We start from the raw sequence: 19,446 nt of genomic DNA, 5'->3' as shown, positions 1-19,446 counted from the left end.
AAATGGAGATTAGATCGGAAAAGAATAATATAAAATCATGATTAACGTCTCAATCTCTAATAAAAATTTGATATGTGAGAGATTGATTGCTTACATTAGATAATTTTAACTTAATAATTAATTACAGCCATTTAATTATTTGTTTTCTTATTAAAATACACAATATTTATTTTTAGAGTACTTGATTTTTTATTTATAAAAACCAATTTATAAAAAATAGTAATAATAAATATTTTATAAAATTATTTAACTAATAATTTTTAATAGATAAAATTAAAAACTTTTAGTAGAACAAAACGGTATCGTTTTATTGAAAATGAAATGATTGTTGCAGCGTTTTTATAAAAAAACACCGTAAAAGATTAACAATAATGGCGTTTTTATAAAAAAACGCCACAAAAAAATTATCTCAGAAAGGCGCAGTTTTATTCCAAAATTTTCCCCCTCTGAAACCCCGAATTTTTCCCCCTAAAATCGATATCCTCGAAACACTCCCAATCTCACCCCTCCATTTCTCTTTTCAATCAAGAAACTCTCCAGCAGCAGTCTTGATTTGGTTTCCAGTTAGACTCTGAGATAGAAGAGATGGCAGTGAACCAGACGGCGGCGTTGAAGGTGGGGTTGTGTCTATTGGCATTTCATGGAAGGACTGCAATACAATAGCCTCGATCTCGTAACTCCAAAGCCTTCCTATTTGCTACCAGTTTTGGTAGTTTCAAGAAGCTTATTTTTTGCTTTATTCCTCAGACGAAGTCATCAGTCTCACAAAGGAAGAAATTTCAACTTGTTTTTTACGTCTAAACGAAAAAAATAATGCCTAACATTGTTTCAGAGGTAAGTTCAGATCCACATTTCTTCCATTTTTCTATCTCTCTTTCTAGGGTTTTGTTTGTTTGTTTCTAAGGAAATGGAAGAAGCAGAAAAGAGCTTGGAAAAGCTTAATGAATCTGAGAAATTCTTGAAGTTCCATTGAATTCAGTTGACTGCGGTTAAATATACTAATTTCAGTTGAGGTTGCTGTTGTTTTGTTTTGCTCTCTCTTTCGCTGGAGAAACAGAACACGGGATTTAACTTTTAGTGATTGTTTGAAGTGATATTAATTCGGTGGATAATTAGTTTAAGCAGATCTTTACAATTAGCTTCTTAGTGTTGTTTTCGTTGCTTGTTTTATTCATTTAAAAGAATTAAAACTGAAGAACAATATGTTGTGAATTAATTGGGTTCAAAATTAGGCGGTTGCTTTAGAATGCTGGATTTTTTTAACTATATTGATTTTGTTTGATTTCTCTGATTAGCAATAGAGAGCATAAGTTTCATTCCTTGTACGAGTTTGATGTAACATGGCTACATTTCAGTTGCTTGTTTGTTTGGTTTAATCTGCTTTTGTTTCAATAGCAAACTGACTGATGCTGCGATTGCGTGTGATAAAATTGTTTGTTGGTGTTGTTTGCAGCACTTGTTGCGAAGAGGAACAGGCATCTTGATGCTGCTTGAAATGGAGAGTCAGCACGCCAAGGGTTTACCATCAGTTCCCCTCAACCCCCATTAGTAGTCAAACAGCCAGCTTTGGAAAGGCGACATTACTGGTTTTCATAGTTTTCCACTCACACATGAAGAGGATATATATATAGATTAGAGGGGGCGCATGCAAATGAAATGCAGTGCAGTTATATAGGGAATACAATAAAATAAAACACGTGAATGAATTTCTATACTGAAAAAGGAAAGAAAAAGACAAAAAAAACCAAGAGTTGGTGGATTTGGATTTGACCAACGAAATAGGGCCTTAGAAAGTCGCATTCGCTATTGAAATGCATTGTATCTCAATTCGCCTTATAGTTTTTCCCATTGATCAACAAAAGGGTATAAGGAGGTCAGTGTATGTGTTAATCATAACCCTTTTTTTTTTGTGTGTGTGACATTTGGTGAGCAATGCAATGCATGGGGTTATAAATATCCACACTTGGATTATGTAAATGAGACCACTAATTTATTGCCAAGAGGTCCAGGTTGATTCGACTTAATTTTTTTACGTCACTCTTGTTTCAATACTCATTCTTTCACCTCTGGATTTAGGATTTATATTTGGTTGTTTCTGCAATCAATTGTAGAATTGTTAACCGTCATGTATGAGTTGTGTCGTTTCCTCGGTAGTTCATTGCCCAAGGTTACATGTCTTCTGAATAATTCTTTTTCCCTCTATCTGATTTGAGTTATTTTTGTTGGTTTGTATAAAGAAAAAGGGATCCAACAAAAGAAATATGGTAGTGAATTTTTTTTTCCTATCTTCGCATTAAAAATGGATTACTAATAGATTATAAAAGGTAGAAAATTAGTTTAATTACAAGTATGATTTGACATTTTCATTTTCTTTACTTAAAACGTAGAACTTGCTCTTTCTTTGTATATCTGTATTGTAATAGTCATATGAGCTCTTTTGAGTTTGGCAGCAACTAATTGAACTTGGATGGGGCATTTTCATCATTACATGAGCAAAGTTATTTTTTGACTTGTACAATACCATTATAACAGCCATGAACTGGAATTACATGTGATATTAGTAACTTGTACCAGCCCTTAAGGCTTCGACTTTACTTAAAACAGGAATTACATGTGATCTTTGGCAATTTTGCCCAGCAGAATTAAGCTAATTTTATGGTTCTATCTTTAATTAATGCAGGACTGAGCAATGCTTCCTTTACAGGTCAATTTCCTGTTTATTTGTCATGGATGGATATATTTATTGGAATATGGGACTAAGTAACTTAATACAAAGAAATTTTACATTTGTTTTTCTATGCCTTTTAGATCACCTCTAATTTTATTCTAAAGAATTTGTGGAAGTTTTAGTCGGTGTTGGTTCTGCTCGTATCAGGGATCTGTTTAAGAGAGCCAAGGTGATAATGCTATAAGTTTCTTATATTTGATTGCTAAGGCAGCATGTAGCTGTTAATTGTTGGCCATATGATAATAATTAGGGAACAGATAAAATGTTGCAGATGATTGGGCCACCTATAAATCAGCTTGCTGTATTTTCTGTGTTATTTTTTTTATGTTATAAGTACAAATTCCTTTTATTTTATTTCCAGATACTTGGTTGTGCTATGTACGTTGTGTAATTTGTTGAGAAATTCTTATCTTTTGCAGGTAAATAAACCATCAGTTATATTCATTGATGAAATTGATGCTTTAGCAACTAGGTATGATAATCTTGTTTCTACTCCTATCCCTTCTTTTTTTAATGCAAGAATTTGTTGAAACCACACCATTTGTTGACATCTGAAGGCGAATGCTTTAGCAGATATAGTTTGCAACTAAGCATTAATATTTTGCATCTGATTTAAATCAAGTGATTGGAAATGGAAATATAGTTGCCTTGGTTATCGTTTATGGTATTTTATAAGACATTGAGAATGAGCTACATTCGGTACCTTTTACAGGCCAATTATCATTGCAATTATGAGTAGGAAGATAACTATAGATGAATTTAGTGGTGAGGAGAAAAACATAGCTGTCTTTAAGATCATATGTAAATGATTTTCTCTCTTTCTTTCTATCTGATCAGACGTCAGGGGATTTTCAAGGAAACAACAGACCACCTGTATAATGCAGCCACTCAGGAGTGGGAAACTACTTTGAATCAGCTACTAATAGAGCTTGATGGGTTTGATACTGGCAAAGGTGTTATATTTTCGACTGCTACAAATCGTAGAGATTTGTTAGATCCTGCACTTCTCAGGCAAGGTCGTTTTGATCGCGAGGTTAATTTCCATCACTTGAATAGCAGATCTAATTAGGTAATATATCTCATCAATACAAAAATATATTCGAATCACTTTATCACCCATCACTTGATCTTATTAGTTAATAGCAGATCTAATTAGTTAATTTCCATCACTTGAATAGCAAATTTTATTATATTACATTTTTTAGTATTAAATTTTTCATGAAATTATAACAATTTAATAAAATCATTTTTTACCCATCGATTATCATAATGTATTTAATTAAACAATCAGTAAATATTAAAATGATAACAAGTGGAGAGTCTGACATATTATCTTTTTATTGTAAAATATGCATATGTATAATTAATAAACACTTCTCTATTTAATTAAAAAAATAAAAATAGTGGCCAAATAAAATACTATAAAGTAATACTCATGACTTTTAAAATATGTGAAAATAGAATAAATTATCTTAAAAAAGGCTACAGTCATCGCACAAATAATTTATTGATTCAATATATTGAATATGATTGATAATTTTGAATTAAGAAATCTGATAGATTATACAAATTTTTAAACATTCAAAATTATAATTACTAATTTGAAACTTTTGCTGTAGAGAAAATGAACATATTAAACCTGGCAATCTATTTAATCACAACTTTAAACTTTTAATCCATTAATATAAAAACTGTACTAATTATAGTTAAAATACCAGTAAGGCATTTGTCATGTAATTTCATTATTTGGTTTCGAGGGATAAAAGATATTCTGGATTTCTAGTTGACCTTTTCGGCCTTTGTGCTAAATTTGTACCACCAGCCTTAATGGTCTCTCCCTTTCTTTATCATTTCTATTGTTGATACTTACTTATCAAAAATGGGTGCACCAACAGAGTCAGGCCTCAATCTCGATGAACAGATCTCGCAGCTGATGTAATGTAAGCCACTTTCGGAGCAGCAGGTACTTTTTTTTTTCACGATGTGTTTGTTTCTCAAGAAAGTATGGAAATTTTGAGCACTTAATTTAATTGTATAATTATTTTAATAGATTAGGCTATATTTGGTTGCGAAATGAATACCAAAACGATTTTGAATTGAATTTGTTTTAAGATATTATTCCAATAGCATTAGTTTCTATCGCCTTATGAACTTTTAGTTATAATTAATGAAAAAAATCAGCTTTTTTCTCTCTTCCATTTAAAACATTTATATATTCTTTTGATTTATTTGATGTAGTTGATTTCGAAAGAACTTGGTGTATTTGCACAAGAACTTTTGTGTGTTCGCTGCAAGACTTTTCTACGTTTTACTTGTATTGTTTTGTTCTCAGGTTGATCAATAGAAGTCCTCATTTTTCTTCCCTGTTTCATCGGGGTTATAATTGGTTGTAACTTTGTTTTCGTGTTATCTTGTTTAGGTCAGAGCATTATGCGACAAGGCATAAAATATGCATCTCAAAGACTAGATACATTTGCATGTGTTAGGTATAGAAAAGGTGTTTCCATTTTGGTGTTAAGATTTTATGCAGTGTAGTTGCTTACTGTCTTACACTATGTTGTCCTTTTAGGCAAAATGGTTGAGCAAGCAATTGAGCAAATTATGGCCTTTATTGCAGAGGTAAGATACTTGTTCTTATATATATTTTTGCTATAAGATTCATAGTAGTTGCTGGTTATTTATTTCAAAAAGGCTGAGAGAGGCTTTTGTGTAACTGAGGTTTTCCACCTTAACAGATGAAACTTAGGCGGGTTGTTCAACTCTTTTGGTGCTTTCTGAAGTGAAAATAATTGAAAATTTTCTCTATGTAACTTACAATTTAGTATTTTTTCATAGTAGATAAAACAGTATTAGACTATTGTGTTAGTTGTCCGCAATATTAAGCATTCTGAGCATCAATATATTTAGATATTTTGAGGTTTAAAATTGAACTCAGGGAAGAAATAAAGATAAAAACAACTAACATAGTGGATTAGGAAAATGCTTTGCCATGAGCTGCTTTCTGTTTGACTTGTTTACATATCTAAATAATAGATTGTTTGAGGATAGGCCATGGATTTGGTGATATTTTTTATTTAAACTATGTAGGTTTTAGATGCAATGCCTGTACATGTAAAGGCACATGATTAATAACATGATCAATGACTTTTGTCGAAACAAATTCTAATTCGTGCATTATAGTGGCATTATTAAAAATTTATCTTTCCATATCATAATTCAAAGAGATCAGATAATGTGCTTTGACATATGTGGCTTTGAGGGTCGTATAAGTAATTTTCTTATTGGCCTGACTTTGGCTTACAAGTGCATACTTTGGCTTTCTGTTCCGGTGTTTTGGATTCTCTGGCGATTGAATTGAAAGCATCAAAGGACTTCTTTAAGTTATATGCAGGTGTTGCAATACTTTGGCTTCACATAAGCTTGAACCAGCCCTCTGTTGTATATTGTTTCTTCTTTTTTTTGATCTTTTTCCTTTGATTAATGAGAGGTGATGATGAATTGACATTCTTTTCTCACGAGGATGAATTTTGTTTTAGAAATTGTAATACTTTGTGTGTTTGTGTGTGTTATTTTTTATGTATTAAATTACATATTGAATCAATATTTATGTATTAAATTTAAATTCATTAATTTTTATATTTAGTTTTGAAGTTTAAATTTTAATGGAAAATTTAATTTAATTAATATTTTTTATTTATCCTTAAAAGTATATAGTTTAAATTTCAAATTTCAAAAATTAAACATAATATAATATTTAAAATAGAAATAAATATTATTTAATTAAAATAAAATAAATTTTTAAAAGGTTATGACCTTTAGCGGCGTTTGTGGGAAAAGGGCTGCTAAAGGTCATGACCTGTAGCGGCGTTTGTGAGGAAAGCGTCGCTAAAGGTCATGACTTTTAGCGGCGTTTTTTTTCATAAATGTCACAAAATGTTAGCGGCGTTGCGTTTAACGGCGTTTTTTGCGGCGTTTGTAAAAGCGCCACAAATAGTTTTAGGGGCGCTTATAGGCCCAAAAAATGCCGCTAAAAGCATGTTTTGCTGTAGTGTGTCTTTTAAAATTTAAAGTAATACATTATATTTTATTATTTAGTATTATATACTCTCAAATTTTATATGAATTCAAGTTATATTTTGTTGTAAACATAAATTTTTTTCAGAAACTCGTTTGATTTGTTAATTTTTTTTACTTCATGGTGAACAATAATACAAATTATAATGTATCATTTCATAACCAAGTTCATCTAATCAACTAATTTAAAATCCAATATAATTAACTTGTAATATTTGATATACTTATAATAAAATTATTTAACACAATTGATTTTATATAATAAATTAATATTATTTAATTTTTATGATAACAAATAATAATTAGACCTGATCATGGGTCGAGCCATTTGTCTAAATCTAAAGACTCATCCGAAAAGTGGGAGCGTTTGGGAAAACATACAAGCTCGAAAATGGGCTTGGACAAATAATAAGGTCTGTTTTCTAAAAGAGGTCGGACCTTGGGCAAAATTTTTTGCCTAGGCCCAACCCAACCCAAATCATATGGCTATACTTTTTTTTATTTTTAATTTCTTGGAAAATATTTATTTTAATATTTTTAGTATATTTAATGTATTATGTTTTTAAATTTATTTTTATCTAAAAAAAATTATTACAGTCGAGCAAAGTCAAGCTCAGGTTTAGCATTATTTCTGTAGATCAGGCTTGGACAAAAATTTAAGCTCATTTTTCGGGTCGGACCCTGGACTAGAAAGAGGGCCTAAAATTCTACATCGTCCTGACTTAACCTATAATCAGGTCTAGTAATAATAACATTTTCTTTTATTTAATTTTAATTAAAATATAATTAAAAATATTATGTGACATTAAAAAATTACTTAAAATATAATTAATCAATCATTTATATTGAGATGTAAACATTTAAAATATGTAGATATATATAATTACATTGAAAGAAAAATAAACCCGAATCAAATCCAAGACTAAAAAAAACTGAAGACTAAACTAAAAGAACTAAATTCAAAAAGATTTGAACTTAAAATAGTTTGAACCTAAAAAGGCCTAAACATAAAATAAAATAAAAACAAAAATTAAACTTGAAAAAGACTTAAACCCAAAAAAACTGAACTTAAAATAATTTGACTCGAATTTACCTAAACCTGCCCCATGGCCACCTATACAAATATCCAATTGAAATTATAGAGTCTGAGAGCTTAATTCCACATGGCCAATGGGCATAAGCCAAGTGTAAGTAAACTGCAAAACCGGTCTGCATGGATAAATTCTAAATAAACCTCAACCTCTCAAAACGGAACAAGCTGCTCAGGGCAGGCTCAGGCAGTGTCAACACTAAGACACTTATGGCTCTAATAGAAAATCTGAACCTATGGCCTCCATCGAACCTGCAGAGAAACCTTGCTTTAAACCCCCCTCCAAAGCTCTTCAACTTCAAACCTTCTGCAACTCATTCGATCCGCAAGCCTCTCCACACTTGTCGCTGTTCTCTTGTGAATGAACAACAGCAACAACAGGCTCCCTTTACAGACCAAGAAAAGCAGCTTATCGACGCACTCATTGGGATCCAAGGCCGAGGCAAATCAGCTTCTCCTCAGCAACTCAATGTACAAAAAACATTTGACCACCCATTTTGCTATTTAATCTCTGCATCACTTTGAATTTTAAGAGTATTATATTTGACTTTCGTTTTGATTTCCGAAGGATGTGGAGCGTGCAGTTCAAGTTCTGGAAGGCCAAGACGGCGTGGGAGATCCCGTCAGTTTCCTTCTTCGAAATTATTGGCGTATCTGAATATCGACCAAAAATGTTGGGTTTTAAGTGGGGAAATAAAACGGACGCTTGTTTATGTAGTATTTGCTGGGACAGTGTTTAGATTTTTATAATTTTAGTACTGAAAAATTCTAATATGGTCTTCTGATTATGATTACTTTGTTGCCTGTAGACAAGCTCTGGTCTAATTGAAGGTCGGTGGCAGTTGATGTTTACGACTAGGCCTGGCACAGCTTCCCCAATTCAGGTTAGTCGTCAACTCTCTGCTTTAGGGCTCTCCAATAACTCATCTTTATATTATCCAAGCTATAACTCATTCGCTTTATATTAAGCATCCAACCTATAACCTTACACCACCTTAACATACTCGTAGGCAAAGACAGAGAAGCATACACGTAAGTGTGTAACATGTAAAAACAACATAAGAATTAGACTTTAATACCATGTTAAGAATCAAATTTAGAGTCAATTGATTATAAATGGAAAGATCCGACTTGAATATGACACCACATGCAACTCAAGATTTGACTAATGTGGGATAGCACCGCTTAACCCTTGGAAGATTTTCATCTATTCTTCTGTGTCTATACATGTTTAGAGATAAGTTTCTTTTGTTTTGTACTGGTGAAGTTAGAATTCTTATCAATAGTGGGAAAAGACTTCAAAAAATCTTTTAAATAGCATACTTATATTCTTCCCAAGCCAGGAATTGACCTTTAAAATTAAGTCCGGTTATGCTTGTCAAAATTGTAGAAATGACTGTCTTTAGACTTTCTTGTGCATAACTGATTTTGGGCTTATAGGAAGAAACTTTGAAAATCATGAAAGGGAAGGGAGGCTTATGGCGTTCCATTGATAGCTTTAATATGATATAATAGGAGTATGAATAATTTGGGTGTTCTTATGATGACTCTGTGAATTGAGGTTGTCAAATGTTTGCTTGGGTGTGGTTCTATTGGAGTCCAATGTTGCAATGAAAGGGGGATAAGTGAACTATTTTAGATAACTTTTACTGCAATGAAGTTTCTGTTTATCAATTCTGTTTAAATGCTGTGAGAAGGTAGCTGAATGGTGAATGTTCTTGCAAAAGTTGGTATTGACAAGGAGGTATGCTCATGGTATGGTGGTTATGCTTGTTATCTTGTTTAGGAGTTGGTGTGTTGTTGGGCCTGTTAATTATCTCTTATTTTGATTCATGTGTTTGCTAATAGATTGGATCATTAATATGTTTTTTTCCGATTTGCTTTAAATTTAGGCAAGAGACGCATTTGAGGTGTCCTGTTTCCTGTAATGGGTGTGGCTCATCTTTTTAATGAGTTTTTTATTATTAATTAACAAATTTGACTTAGCAGCAAAATGAAAGTTCTTCTCTTTGAAATGCAGTAATTGAGGATACTATAATGCAAATTAGGTTAGTCTGTCTTCCCTTAATTTTTCTTATATTTTTTTTTCAATGATGTGATTTTTATTGGCTGTAGAGAACATTTGTTGGGGTTGACTTTTTTAGTGTATTTCAAGAGGTTTATCTCCGGACAAATGATCCACGAGTTTCCAACATCGTAAAGTTTTCTGACTGGATAGGTGAACTAAAAGTAGAGGTAAGGTTTCATTATCTCTAGTGATCACGGTAGCTCATTTTTTGAATCATTTATGTGCAGACGAAATGTCATGAGACATAAAAAAAGTAGCTCTTTAGTACCCTGGCTTGCTCAAGTTGTGGAAGCTTTCTGTATAATGTCTATCTATTTGATGCTTAAAGAGATTTTTCTCATGAAACTAACTTTTGACCTGACAAAGGGCAGATAATTTAGATATATTTCTTAAGAAAGAAAATCGTTGTCCATCCATACTTCACAAAACTGGCATAGATGGTGCTGAGAGATATCAGAATAAAACATTCGCTTAGTTATCTGTTCAATCCTTATTTGAATTGAAATATCAATATTCCAGCTAATGTAACATCCTTGGACAAGGGGAATGCCATTAATATTCTCGTAGTTAGATGTGTACCAAGGGCACTTGAGTAGGGTTCGGTGCATGTAAACTTAGATGCATAAATAACCATATAGCCACGTCCCCCTCTTAAGTCAAACTTCGTTAGTATACTAAGTTACAGAGACTCTTCATTATCCTCCAAATATATGAAAAAGATAACTTTGAAAAGTTTCGGACAAATTCTTGGACCAGGCACTCACCTCAGCGTTATTTAACATAGATATTATAAGGTGGATGAGACTCACTTGTATCCCTTACTCTTTAGATATAATACTGTGTTCTTAAAAATAGGTTAAATAACAGTGAAATAAAAAAAGAAATCAAACTGGTTCGATAACATTTCATATAAAACAAATACTGGAATCAGCCTTTGGTAACTACATGCCTCTTCTAGGAGATTATGGATTCTGAATCACAATTTATCAAAGGAGAAAGCAACTTCAGTTGCTTTCTTTTTGAGCTGCTTGAAAACAATTTGTCCATAAAAATGCCATAAGGTACTTTCTATATTTCTTGCGTTCTTGTCTGCAATATTGCAGACATTAAGTTTCGATCGGGCAGACCTCAGATTTTCTCATGGATTAACTTTTCATTTTCTTTTCCTTTTACAGGCAGCAGCATCAATAAAAGATGGAAAACGGATCCTCTTCCAGTTTGACAGAGCTGCCTTTTCATTTAAATTCTTACCATTTAAGGTACCATATCCAGTCCCATTTAGACTTCTTGGAGATGAAGCCAAGGGTTGGTTAGACACTACATATCTGTCTCATTCTGGAAATCTCCGTATTTCAAGAGGAAATAAGGTGACGACATTTATTTACCTTCATCTTTTCTTTTTCTAAGTGAGTGTTATGGATAAAGTTTTTACTAAGGAAGTGCAGCAATGTCTCTGTAGTGCAGGGCACTACATTTGTGCTTCAAAAGAAGACTGATCCTAGGCAAAAGTTGTTAGCAGCTATTTCCACGGGAACAGGAGTTGAAGAGGTAAAATAATAATTTTAGGATTTTCCAATAATGTTGGAGAGAGCTCGTACTATCATGTAGTGTAACCTCCCTCTGCTAATTGTTACATGCCTCTACCTTTGCAGGCAATTGATGAGTTTATCTCCTTAAGCAAGAGTGTGGCTAAAGATGAACCAGTACTCTTAGAGGGAGAATGGCAGATGATATGGAGCTCACAGGTTTGTTTATAACGCCTCCAGCATCTAAGCCATAAATTTGTTGGAAGAGCCTAAAATAATGAGTAGTGTTTTTTCTTTCCCTTTTGTCTCATATGTTCACTCCCACCATAGCATTCGTGCTTCATCTAGAATTAAATAAGGGTAGTCATGTTCTTTCTTTGGATAATTGCTTCTTTTTCTTTCTTTGCTCACCTTAGCCCTGACTATATTGCTGCAGGTAGAAACAGATAGTTGGCTAGAAAATGCCGGCAACGGTCTTATGGGCAGTCAGGTAAGTGACTTATGAATGTTAATAACTTTGGCTTTGTGATGATGCCTCTATTGCTGGAAGTTCTCTCTTTTATGGAATTGCCTCACTAGAGTAATTCAGTTCCTCTCTCTTTTATTCCAACTGCTTTAGATTGTCAAGAATGAACAAATGAAGTTTCTAGTGAGCATCTTACCTGGGATCAGATTCTCCATGATTGGCAAGTTTGTGTAAGTCATTTTACTTTAGTGTTGAAAGGATAATTTTTTTTTTCTTTTTTGGTCCAAATTCAAAAGGATAAAAGTTAACTCCCAAATTCATGTTAGTTGTACTTCATTCTACTTCACTAGTTTAGCCAAAGATAAATAATGAAGACTGATGTCTCCCAGGACATACATGGCCCTGTCATAATTGTAGGTAGGTCATGAATATATATTTCCTAGCTATGCAAATTGCCAAATAGGAATGTATAATATAAGATCTAACAAAAAAAATTAAAACATGATACTAATAAAAGGTTATGGCAAAAGACCTTGGAATATAAACATCTAATATAATATAGATCTCATTCGATATAGCCAGCTTCAGAAACTCTGCTACACCCAAATGTAGAAAAAATTAAAGAAAATTAAAGTAGAAAAAAGTCTAGCCAAGTCAAAACTGCATTTCGAAAACCCTACTTAAGTGGATAGGCTACCATACATATAGAGACATCAGGTATGTTTGACGCGTATGATAACCATTATTGATCAACTAATAGATATCACCCGCCGATATTTAGCTCATCTATTCTTATCTTTGTACTCTCAAATGTTGAATTGACACTGCATTAAGAGACTCTTCAATTTATGCCAGAAGTTTCTTATTTTTCAAAATTCCCTATTTTAGCACCCAGTTATAGGCCATTGAGGCATTATTCAACCTATCTTACTCAAAAGCCGAAGATAACGACAATGCAAAGCTAATGTGACTTGGATATTTAGATGTAAAATATGTATCAAATGTTTTATTTATTTGTCTTTTTGTTGCTTTCTTCTGTGAACTATAAGTTCTGTAGTTCCCCCTTCATCGAAATAAATCAATGTTTTATTTATTTGTCTTTTTCTCATCGAAATGTTTTACTTAGATTTTTTACTTTATTGGTATGGGGATACGGCCACTTCAAGAACCCTATAAATACATGAAAAGACTTGGGAAATAACTGAACATATCCATGTAGCACACATACATGTATCTGACACGCACTACTAGTTTGAGTTCGAGTAACATAGAAATGAATTGCCGTTTAATTAATTAGTCTAAAACTTGATCACACAAATTGCTTGATGCAGCAAATCAGGCACAAAAACATATGATGTTACAATGAACGATGCAGCCCTGATTGTTGGTCCATTTGGGTACCCTTTGGAAATGGAGAACAAGATCAATATGGAGCTTCTGTAAGATGACTCAAATAGCATATGCTACTTGGTTGGATGTCTAATTGGTAGCGTAATTAATTACCTTTACTAAATATGCATTCGCAGATATAATGATGACAAGATCAGGATTTCCAAGGGGTACAATAATATTTTGTTTGTCCACCTTCGAGCTTCAGATGGGTCAAAATAGATAAAGAAAAAGTGAATAGCAACCTGTACTTTTAATGTTCTATGGCAACTCTTGAGTCCCTCAACACTATATTTCAATGTATGAGGCTATTTAACAATTTTACTATTATGGAATCTTAATTGGTGCAACTTATTCACCCAAAATTGTATTTTTTTTATACAATATTGAAGTAGGAGAGTATTGAATCGGTCTGAAACTGAACCATACAACTTATGCTTGCTTTTGTTGTATCATTCTTTTGATTTGGTGATAGATGTGACAACCTGAAACTAATCCTAGCCCTCCATTTTCAAATTTGAATTTCCAAGCATCAAAATTATGTCCGCGTTGGAACTATATATAAATTAAGAAAAAAAAAAGTAAATTATACCAACAGTCACTTAATTTTGAGATAGTTGACAAAATAGTCTCCTAGGTTTTATTTTAGTCACTCAACATTAGAAAAATAACAAAATAGTCCTTTTAACCATTTTCCGTTATAGACGTAACGAAAAAGTGACACAGCATTTAACGGTGGGCTAGCTGTCATTTAAGTAGTCCTTTTTAACCCTAAGCTCATTTAAGAGCCCTGGGCAGTAGAAAAAGAAGAAAAGAAAAAGAAGAACGGAGAAAAAGAAGAAAAGAAGAAGAGGAGAAAAAGAGAAAATGGAATGTGCTTCATACTAACGGTTCCCAAGGGTCAAAATTCGGGAACTCAAAATGACTACTCTTCCAAGGCACCAATGCCTCCATGGCTAACACCTTCCACCGCACAAGTTAAGTGCATGTACTACTGCACATACGCAGTTTGTGCATTGATTCTGAAGTTTTCTTCTTCCGATGATAGAATGGACATGATACCAAGGTTGAAATGTCTAGAAAGTAAATGAAGAAAAGGAAATACAGGGCTAAGAAAGTCAGAGGTGTTAAGAAGGTAATTGGGGTGTTTTTCTTTCAATTGTTTTTTCTTAAATTTATTTGGTCTATTATTTGTGACTTTGCCCACATTGCGGACCATGGCTGGAGAGGTTGCCAAGAAGAAGTGAGATCTCTATAGATATGTGTTGGAACATTTTCAAATATTTATAGTATTCCAATAACTATAAATGAATGTGTATAATTAATCAAAAGATAAATCTTTTGGTCAATTGGTCAAAAGTTATATCATTTGATTTTTGAAAAAGAATTATAACTGTTCAAACAATATATTTGAATAATTATAAAATTAAATAAATTATTATTATTTATTTATTCATAAATACACCTATTGAAAGATGTCCCTATGAAGAGACATGAAAATTCCTATAAATAGGAATGATATTTCATTTCGAAATCACACCAACAAGTTCTAAAAGTTCTTTCTATCATTCCTCATTTTTCAATGTTATTATATTGTTCTATAAAGAGTTACTACAGAAATTCTTTGTAGAAATTGAGTTAATACATTGCTTAGTGCTTAGTGGACTATTCTCGTCGATGCAAAATGTAAATAGTCACTGGCTTCATTATATCATTAAAGTTAATTTGCTTGGAATTCATTTGCACACCGAAGATAGGTGAGGGCTAATATAACCTTAAAGATAGTGGCTTGATACACTCTGTCGAAACCATTTTTAAATCGAGTTTTGGAAAATGGGAATCGACTTTAAGAAAAACGAAAACGGGAGTCGCCACCAATCTTTTTAGGTGTGATTGGATCACCTTATAAAATGTTTTGTTTTAAAACATTAATTTTGGTCTATGAAAGTCGAGAAAACGGATTTGGGAGTCGGTTACGTACGAGGAAGGGTTAGCACCCTCGTAACGCCCAACAATTGGTACCTAATTGATTATCAAGTGTCTTTAATGTCGAAAATTTAAAAATTTTAAGATGCAATCCTCTTTTAATATTTTTTATTTTGAAAATTAGGGTTCACTTGTATCAAATAAATCAAAATATTACATCCAATAAGTTAGGACATAATATTTTTAAGATATCTGACACTAAGTTAGCCTTGTTGGAAATGCCTATCTCGAAACAACAAAACGCCATATCCAGTAAGTTAGGACACGTCTTGAAATTCCGAAACAGTTGCTTACACTTAGAAAAACTTAAAAACTTAGAAGGGTGCTTGACTATTTGAACTCAACGAGAAAAGTTGCAACCCAATAAGTTAGGGCACTACTTTTCTCGAAATTTCTAAACACCAAGTATTGCCTTTATTTTTGAGAACTTTAAATTCTCGTTTTTTAGATCGATGCATGAAGGAGCATATTAACATAACATACGGGATAACATGTTATAGTAATAGGTAAATAAAAGCACAACAACTAACATATACATATAAGAAACATGGCAAATTTTAAATAAGTAAAATATGCATAAAACACGATATATATTTAAGAAGAATAGGTAAAAACACATAAACATGTAATTCATCATATATTTAAACAAATTGATAATAAAAATGATGCATGATATACAATTTGACACATATATATATAATAAAAATACAATAAAATAATAATAAGTCAAGCACTCAACATTTAATAAAATTATGAGACCAACATCTAATATATTGACATAATATAATATATATATTAAAATATAAAATAAAGTGAGTAATTATTGATAAAAAAATACCTAAAATATAAATTAAAAATGTTTAAAATAAGTTATGTATAATAATATAATATGAATAAAATATAAGGAAATATAATATAAAATAATAAAAATATAATAAGTATTTTGCATATAAAAATATGGTAAAATAATTAGTATAAAATAATAAAATAAATAATATATAATAAAAAATATATGAGAAAGATAGATATTATAAGGAATATTGAATAATAAAAATATAGTATGTAATAAAAATATAGTATGAAATATAATATGGTACACGTATAATAATAATAAAGTAACAAATATTTTACATATAGAAACATAGTATATAAAAATATATAACATATAATAGAATTTAAAAATATATATGATGTATAGCCCATATTATAAGTAAAATATAAAACAATAAATAGGATATGAGTAATTTTCATAAGAATATTATAAAATAAATAATATACATATATAAAATATATAAATAAGAAAAGGTGTAATATATAAATGGAATATGAATATTATTATAAATAAGGATAATATATATGCTATTATTTATTAATATTTTTTAAATTTATTTGCCATTTACAAATTTAGTAAATAATAATACAATTTTATAAAAAATATATAAAGAAATATATAAATAAAATATATAATATAATATAATTTATAGATAAAATATATGATAATAAAAATAATAGATAATAATAGTAATATATAACTAATATTTAAAAATATATATATAAAGTATTTAAAGTAAATTAAAATATAAAAAGGATTAAAATTGAATTTAATTAGAAAATCTAAGGCTAATTTGCAAAATAATAAAAATCCTGGGCCTGATTTGAAATGCGCGTTAAATTCAGAGGACTCACTGGGCAATTTGCCCTAATCCCAGAAAACGACGTCGTTCCTCAGAATAGGTTTTAATGGCCATTAGGACTAAATTGAAGTAAATATAAGAGATTAGGGCCGAATTAAAATAATAATAAAATGAAATTATAAAGCTTAAAATGCGGAAGGACCGATTGAGAAATTAGCCCATTTTCCAAAAATATGCGGATCCTCCCCGGGTCTCGGGTCAACGTGCGGATCCTAGCTTTGGTACGACATCGTTTAAAGCTAATTGGTTTTAAGCGAAACGGCATCGTTTCGTTAGGGCTATATAAGCCAAGTTTCAGTTTTGAAATCATTTGGATACCTGGTTTAAAAAAAAAACTTAAAGAAATCCTCTGTAGGAGGATTCGGGGTCGGCCTCAGAGCCTCGTCAGACCCCTGTTCTCAGGTGCATACGCGCCCACGCACCACCGCGAACGTCGCCACGCGTGGTGGTCAGAGACTGGGAAATTTCCCGTTTCAGCGCAGATCAAAAGAGGTTTGTCTCCCTCTTCCTTTTTTAATCGCAATATATATATGTGCATGTATTTAAAAGAAAATTTCACCTTTGTATATTCAATCGACTGTGATGCTTTTTGTATATGTGCGCAAGAATAAATTCTTTTGTTGAATCTCTATATTCTCTTTTTATTGATTCTCTCTGTATATTCCTAAAATGTAAGTCCCTCTTTTACAAATCGGAGGAAAGGCTTTATAGCCTTTAGACTATACATGTTTAGGAAAGAAATCTTTGATTTCTTTCCTTATTGGTTTCAGTTTATTTGCTGCTATTTGGTTTCCTTTTCTGTTTCGTGTCTGCTGGTTTCTTTTGTCTTGTCTTGCAAGTATTCGCGAGAACATCACAGTGATGTCGATTCATGCGATGATCGCGGCGTGGTACGAGGCCAAAGCCATGGCGCCCATGGAGCCCACTGGAACAGCACAAGACAAACGGTCATGACGCTTGGGATGCTTGCGGCGCCTAGGGTTTCTGAAACCCTAGGTCTCTCTGATTTTTGTTTAACAAATTGGGCCACTTGGGCCTCATTTATTTTTTGGGTCTGGGTGTAACGGGTATGGGCTATCAGGTTGTAACCGGGCATAGGGTTTAGGTATTTGGGCTGCTGGGTTTTAATTTTTTTTTGGGTTTGAAAGTTATTTGGGCCTGTGTTTGGGCTCTTGTAAACTGGACTTTTAAAATAAATAACATTTATTTATTTATTTCATATTTCATTTTTGGTTTTAAGGCCCGGTCAAATTTAGGCTACTACAGCTGCCCCTCTTTGCTCATTGCTGTGTGACGGGAATCGAGCAAAGATTTAGAAAGACCAAATTTGACTGATCTTATCAAATCATGGTCTTCAATCTGCTTCTTGTAAACTTATGACTGTTATGTTGATATATTCGTTCTGCTCTCCGCCGAACACAGAGATGCCAAATCTGCTTCTTCGATTTGTTCTCTGACAATACAGAGATGCCAAATCATCTTAGATTTGCTTCAGCGTAAGCACGTGAAAACCAAATCAGCTATGTCTTCGATTTGCTCCTTGTCAACACAAGGATACCAAACCATCTTGGATCTGCTTCAGTCTAATCATCTGAAGGTTAGATCTGCTATGTGTTTGCCCTCCGTCGAATATGGAGACGCCAAACTTCGATTTGTTCTCTGACAATACAGAGATGCTAAATCATCTTAGACTTACTTCAGCGTAAGCACGTGAAAGCTAAATCAGCTATGATTTCGATTTGTTCCTTGTAAACACAAGGATGCCAAATCATCTTGGATTTGCTTCAGTCTAATCATCTGAAGGTTAGATCTACTATGTGTCTGCCCTCCATCGAATATGGATACGCCAAACTTCGATCTGCTCTCTAACAATACAGAGATGCCAAATCATCTTAGATTTGCTTCATCGTAAGCACGTGAAAGCCAAATCAGCTATGTCTTCGATTTTTTCCTTGTAAGCACAAGGATGCCAAATCATCTTGGATCTTGCTTCAGCCAGATCTGCTATGCTGCGGCCTATTACCCTACTGCTTAGGGTATTAAGGCTCGTCGTTTTTGATAACCTGTAGAATGATTATGCCTGAGAATTAGGATGCCATGATCGAAGTGAGTCAAATGTTCCTAATTAAACATGTTATGATGCAAAATGTTGTGAACATGACCCCTATCCTAGATGACCACTCATTCCTTCATTTGTCTTTTCTTTTCTTAAAGTATTATTCTTGCTCAGCCTGTAGGCCTGTACCCTTACTCCAATGCTACGATCCACTGAGGATGTCTGTAAGATAATCTTTCCTTAGAATTGAATCGTTGGTCTTGTCCATTTTCCTTTTGGACTGGAAGAAAGAAATTCCTCGAGTTCCTTCATTCCTTACTTATGTGAATTTCTCGAACAATTGTCCTGTTTTAGTTTCTTGTATTATCT

General features: G+C 32.4%; 2 protein-coding genes across 22 annotated transcripts; both read left to right on the top strand.

Moving 5' to 3' along the window:
* Positions 1-363: 363 nt before the first annotated feature.
* LOC107913454 (probable inactive ATP-dependent zinc metalloprotease FTSHI 1, chloroplastic) lies at positions 364-6,273 on the top strand. 20 transcript variants are annotated; one of them, XR_005899564.1, is made up of 8 exons: positions 364-834; positions 1,454-1,873; positions 3,148-3,200; positions 3,566-3,797; positions 4,624-4,691; positions 5,148-5,214; positions 5,298-5,347; positions 5,464-6,273. XR_005899564.1 is itself a non-coding variant. In XM_041074522.1 (7 exons), the coding sequence occupies exons 3-7, from the start codon at positions 2,690-2,692 to the stop codon at positions 6,079-6,081; spliced, it is 363 nt and encodes a 120-aa protein (XP_040930456.1). In that variant the 5' UTR covers positions 392-673; positions 748-834; positions 1,454-2,689; the 3' UTR covers positions 6,082-6,273. The 20 variants fall into 20 exon arrangements, 5 of the variants coding, with proteins under 5 accessions (XP_040930456.1, XP_040930459.1, XP_040930460.1 ...); XR_005899568.1 differs by having other exon boundaries at positions 400-834; positions 1,454-2,704; positions 3,566-3,761; XR_005899560.1 differs by having other exon boundaries at positions 406-834; positions 6,090-6,273.
* A 1,635-nt stretch (positions 6,274-7,908) lies between these two features.
* LOC107913370 (probable plastid-lipid-associated protein 12, chloroplastic) lies at positions 7,909-13,764 on the top strand. 2 transcript variants are annotated; one of them, XM_016841964.2, is made up of 11 exons: positions 7,909-8,363; positions 8,461-8,514; positions 8,702-8,776; positions 10,008-10,127; positions 11,136-11,327; positions 11,425-11,508; positions 11,613-11,705; positions 11,923-11,976; positions 12,106-12,182; positions 13,284-13,391; positions 13,479-13,764. In XM_016841964.2, the coding sequence occupies exons 1-11, from the start codon at positions 8,103-8,105 to the stop codon at positions 13,561-13,563; spliced, it is 1,203 nt and encodes a 400-aa protein (XP_016697453.1). In that variant the 5' UTR covers positions 7,909-8,102; the 3' UTR covers positions 13,564-13,764. The 2 variants fall into 2 exon arrangements, with proteins under 2 accessions (XP_016697453.1, XP_040930455.1); XM_041074521.1 differs by lacking the exon at positions 10,008-10,127 and having other exon boundaries at positions 7,955-8,363.
* Positions 13,765-19,446: the final 5,682 nt, after the last annotated feature.

Source organism: Gossypium hirsutum, chromosome A08, assembly GCF_007990345.1.
Source record: "Gossypium hirsutum isolate 1008001.06 chromosome A08, Gossypium_hirsutum_v2.1, whole genome shotgun sequence".
NCBI lineage: Eukaryota > Viridiplantae > Streptophyta > Magnoliopsida > Malvales > Malvaceae > Gossypium > Gossypium hirsutum.
The sequence above is the reverse complement of the archived record's forward strand: the minus strand, read 5'-3'. Positions and strand labels throughout refer to the sequence as shown.

What these genes read in the sequence shown, in the direction of transcription:
- LOC107913454 (XM_041074522.1), top strand. An exon ending in AAGGTCGTTTTGATCGCGAG is followed by an intron (nt 3,762 to 5,297) that starts GTTAATTTCCAT and finishes TTGTCCTTTTAG; the next exon opens with GCAAAATGGTTGAGCAAGCA. An exon ending in TTATGGCCTTTATTGCAGAG is followed by an intron (nt 5,348 to 6,032) that starts GTAAGATACTTG and finishes TTGGCTTACAAG; the next exon opens with TGCATACTTTGGCTTTCTGT.
- LOC107913370 (XM_016841964.2), top strand. Translation starts at nt 8,103, where the DNA reads ATGGCTCTAATAGAAAATCTGAACCTATGGCCTCCATCGAACCTGCAG. An exon ending in GCACAGCTTCCCCAATTCAG is followed by an intron (nt 8,777 to 10,007) that starts GTTAGTCGTCAA and finishes TATTGGCTGTAG; the next exon opens with AGAACATTTGTTGGGGTTGA. An exon ending in CGGGAACAGGAGTTGAAGAG is followed by an intron (nt 11,509 to 11,612) that starts GTAAAATAATAA and finishes CTACCTTTGCAG; the next exon opens with GCAATTGATGAGTTTATCTC.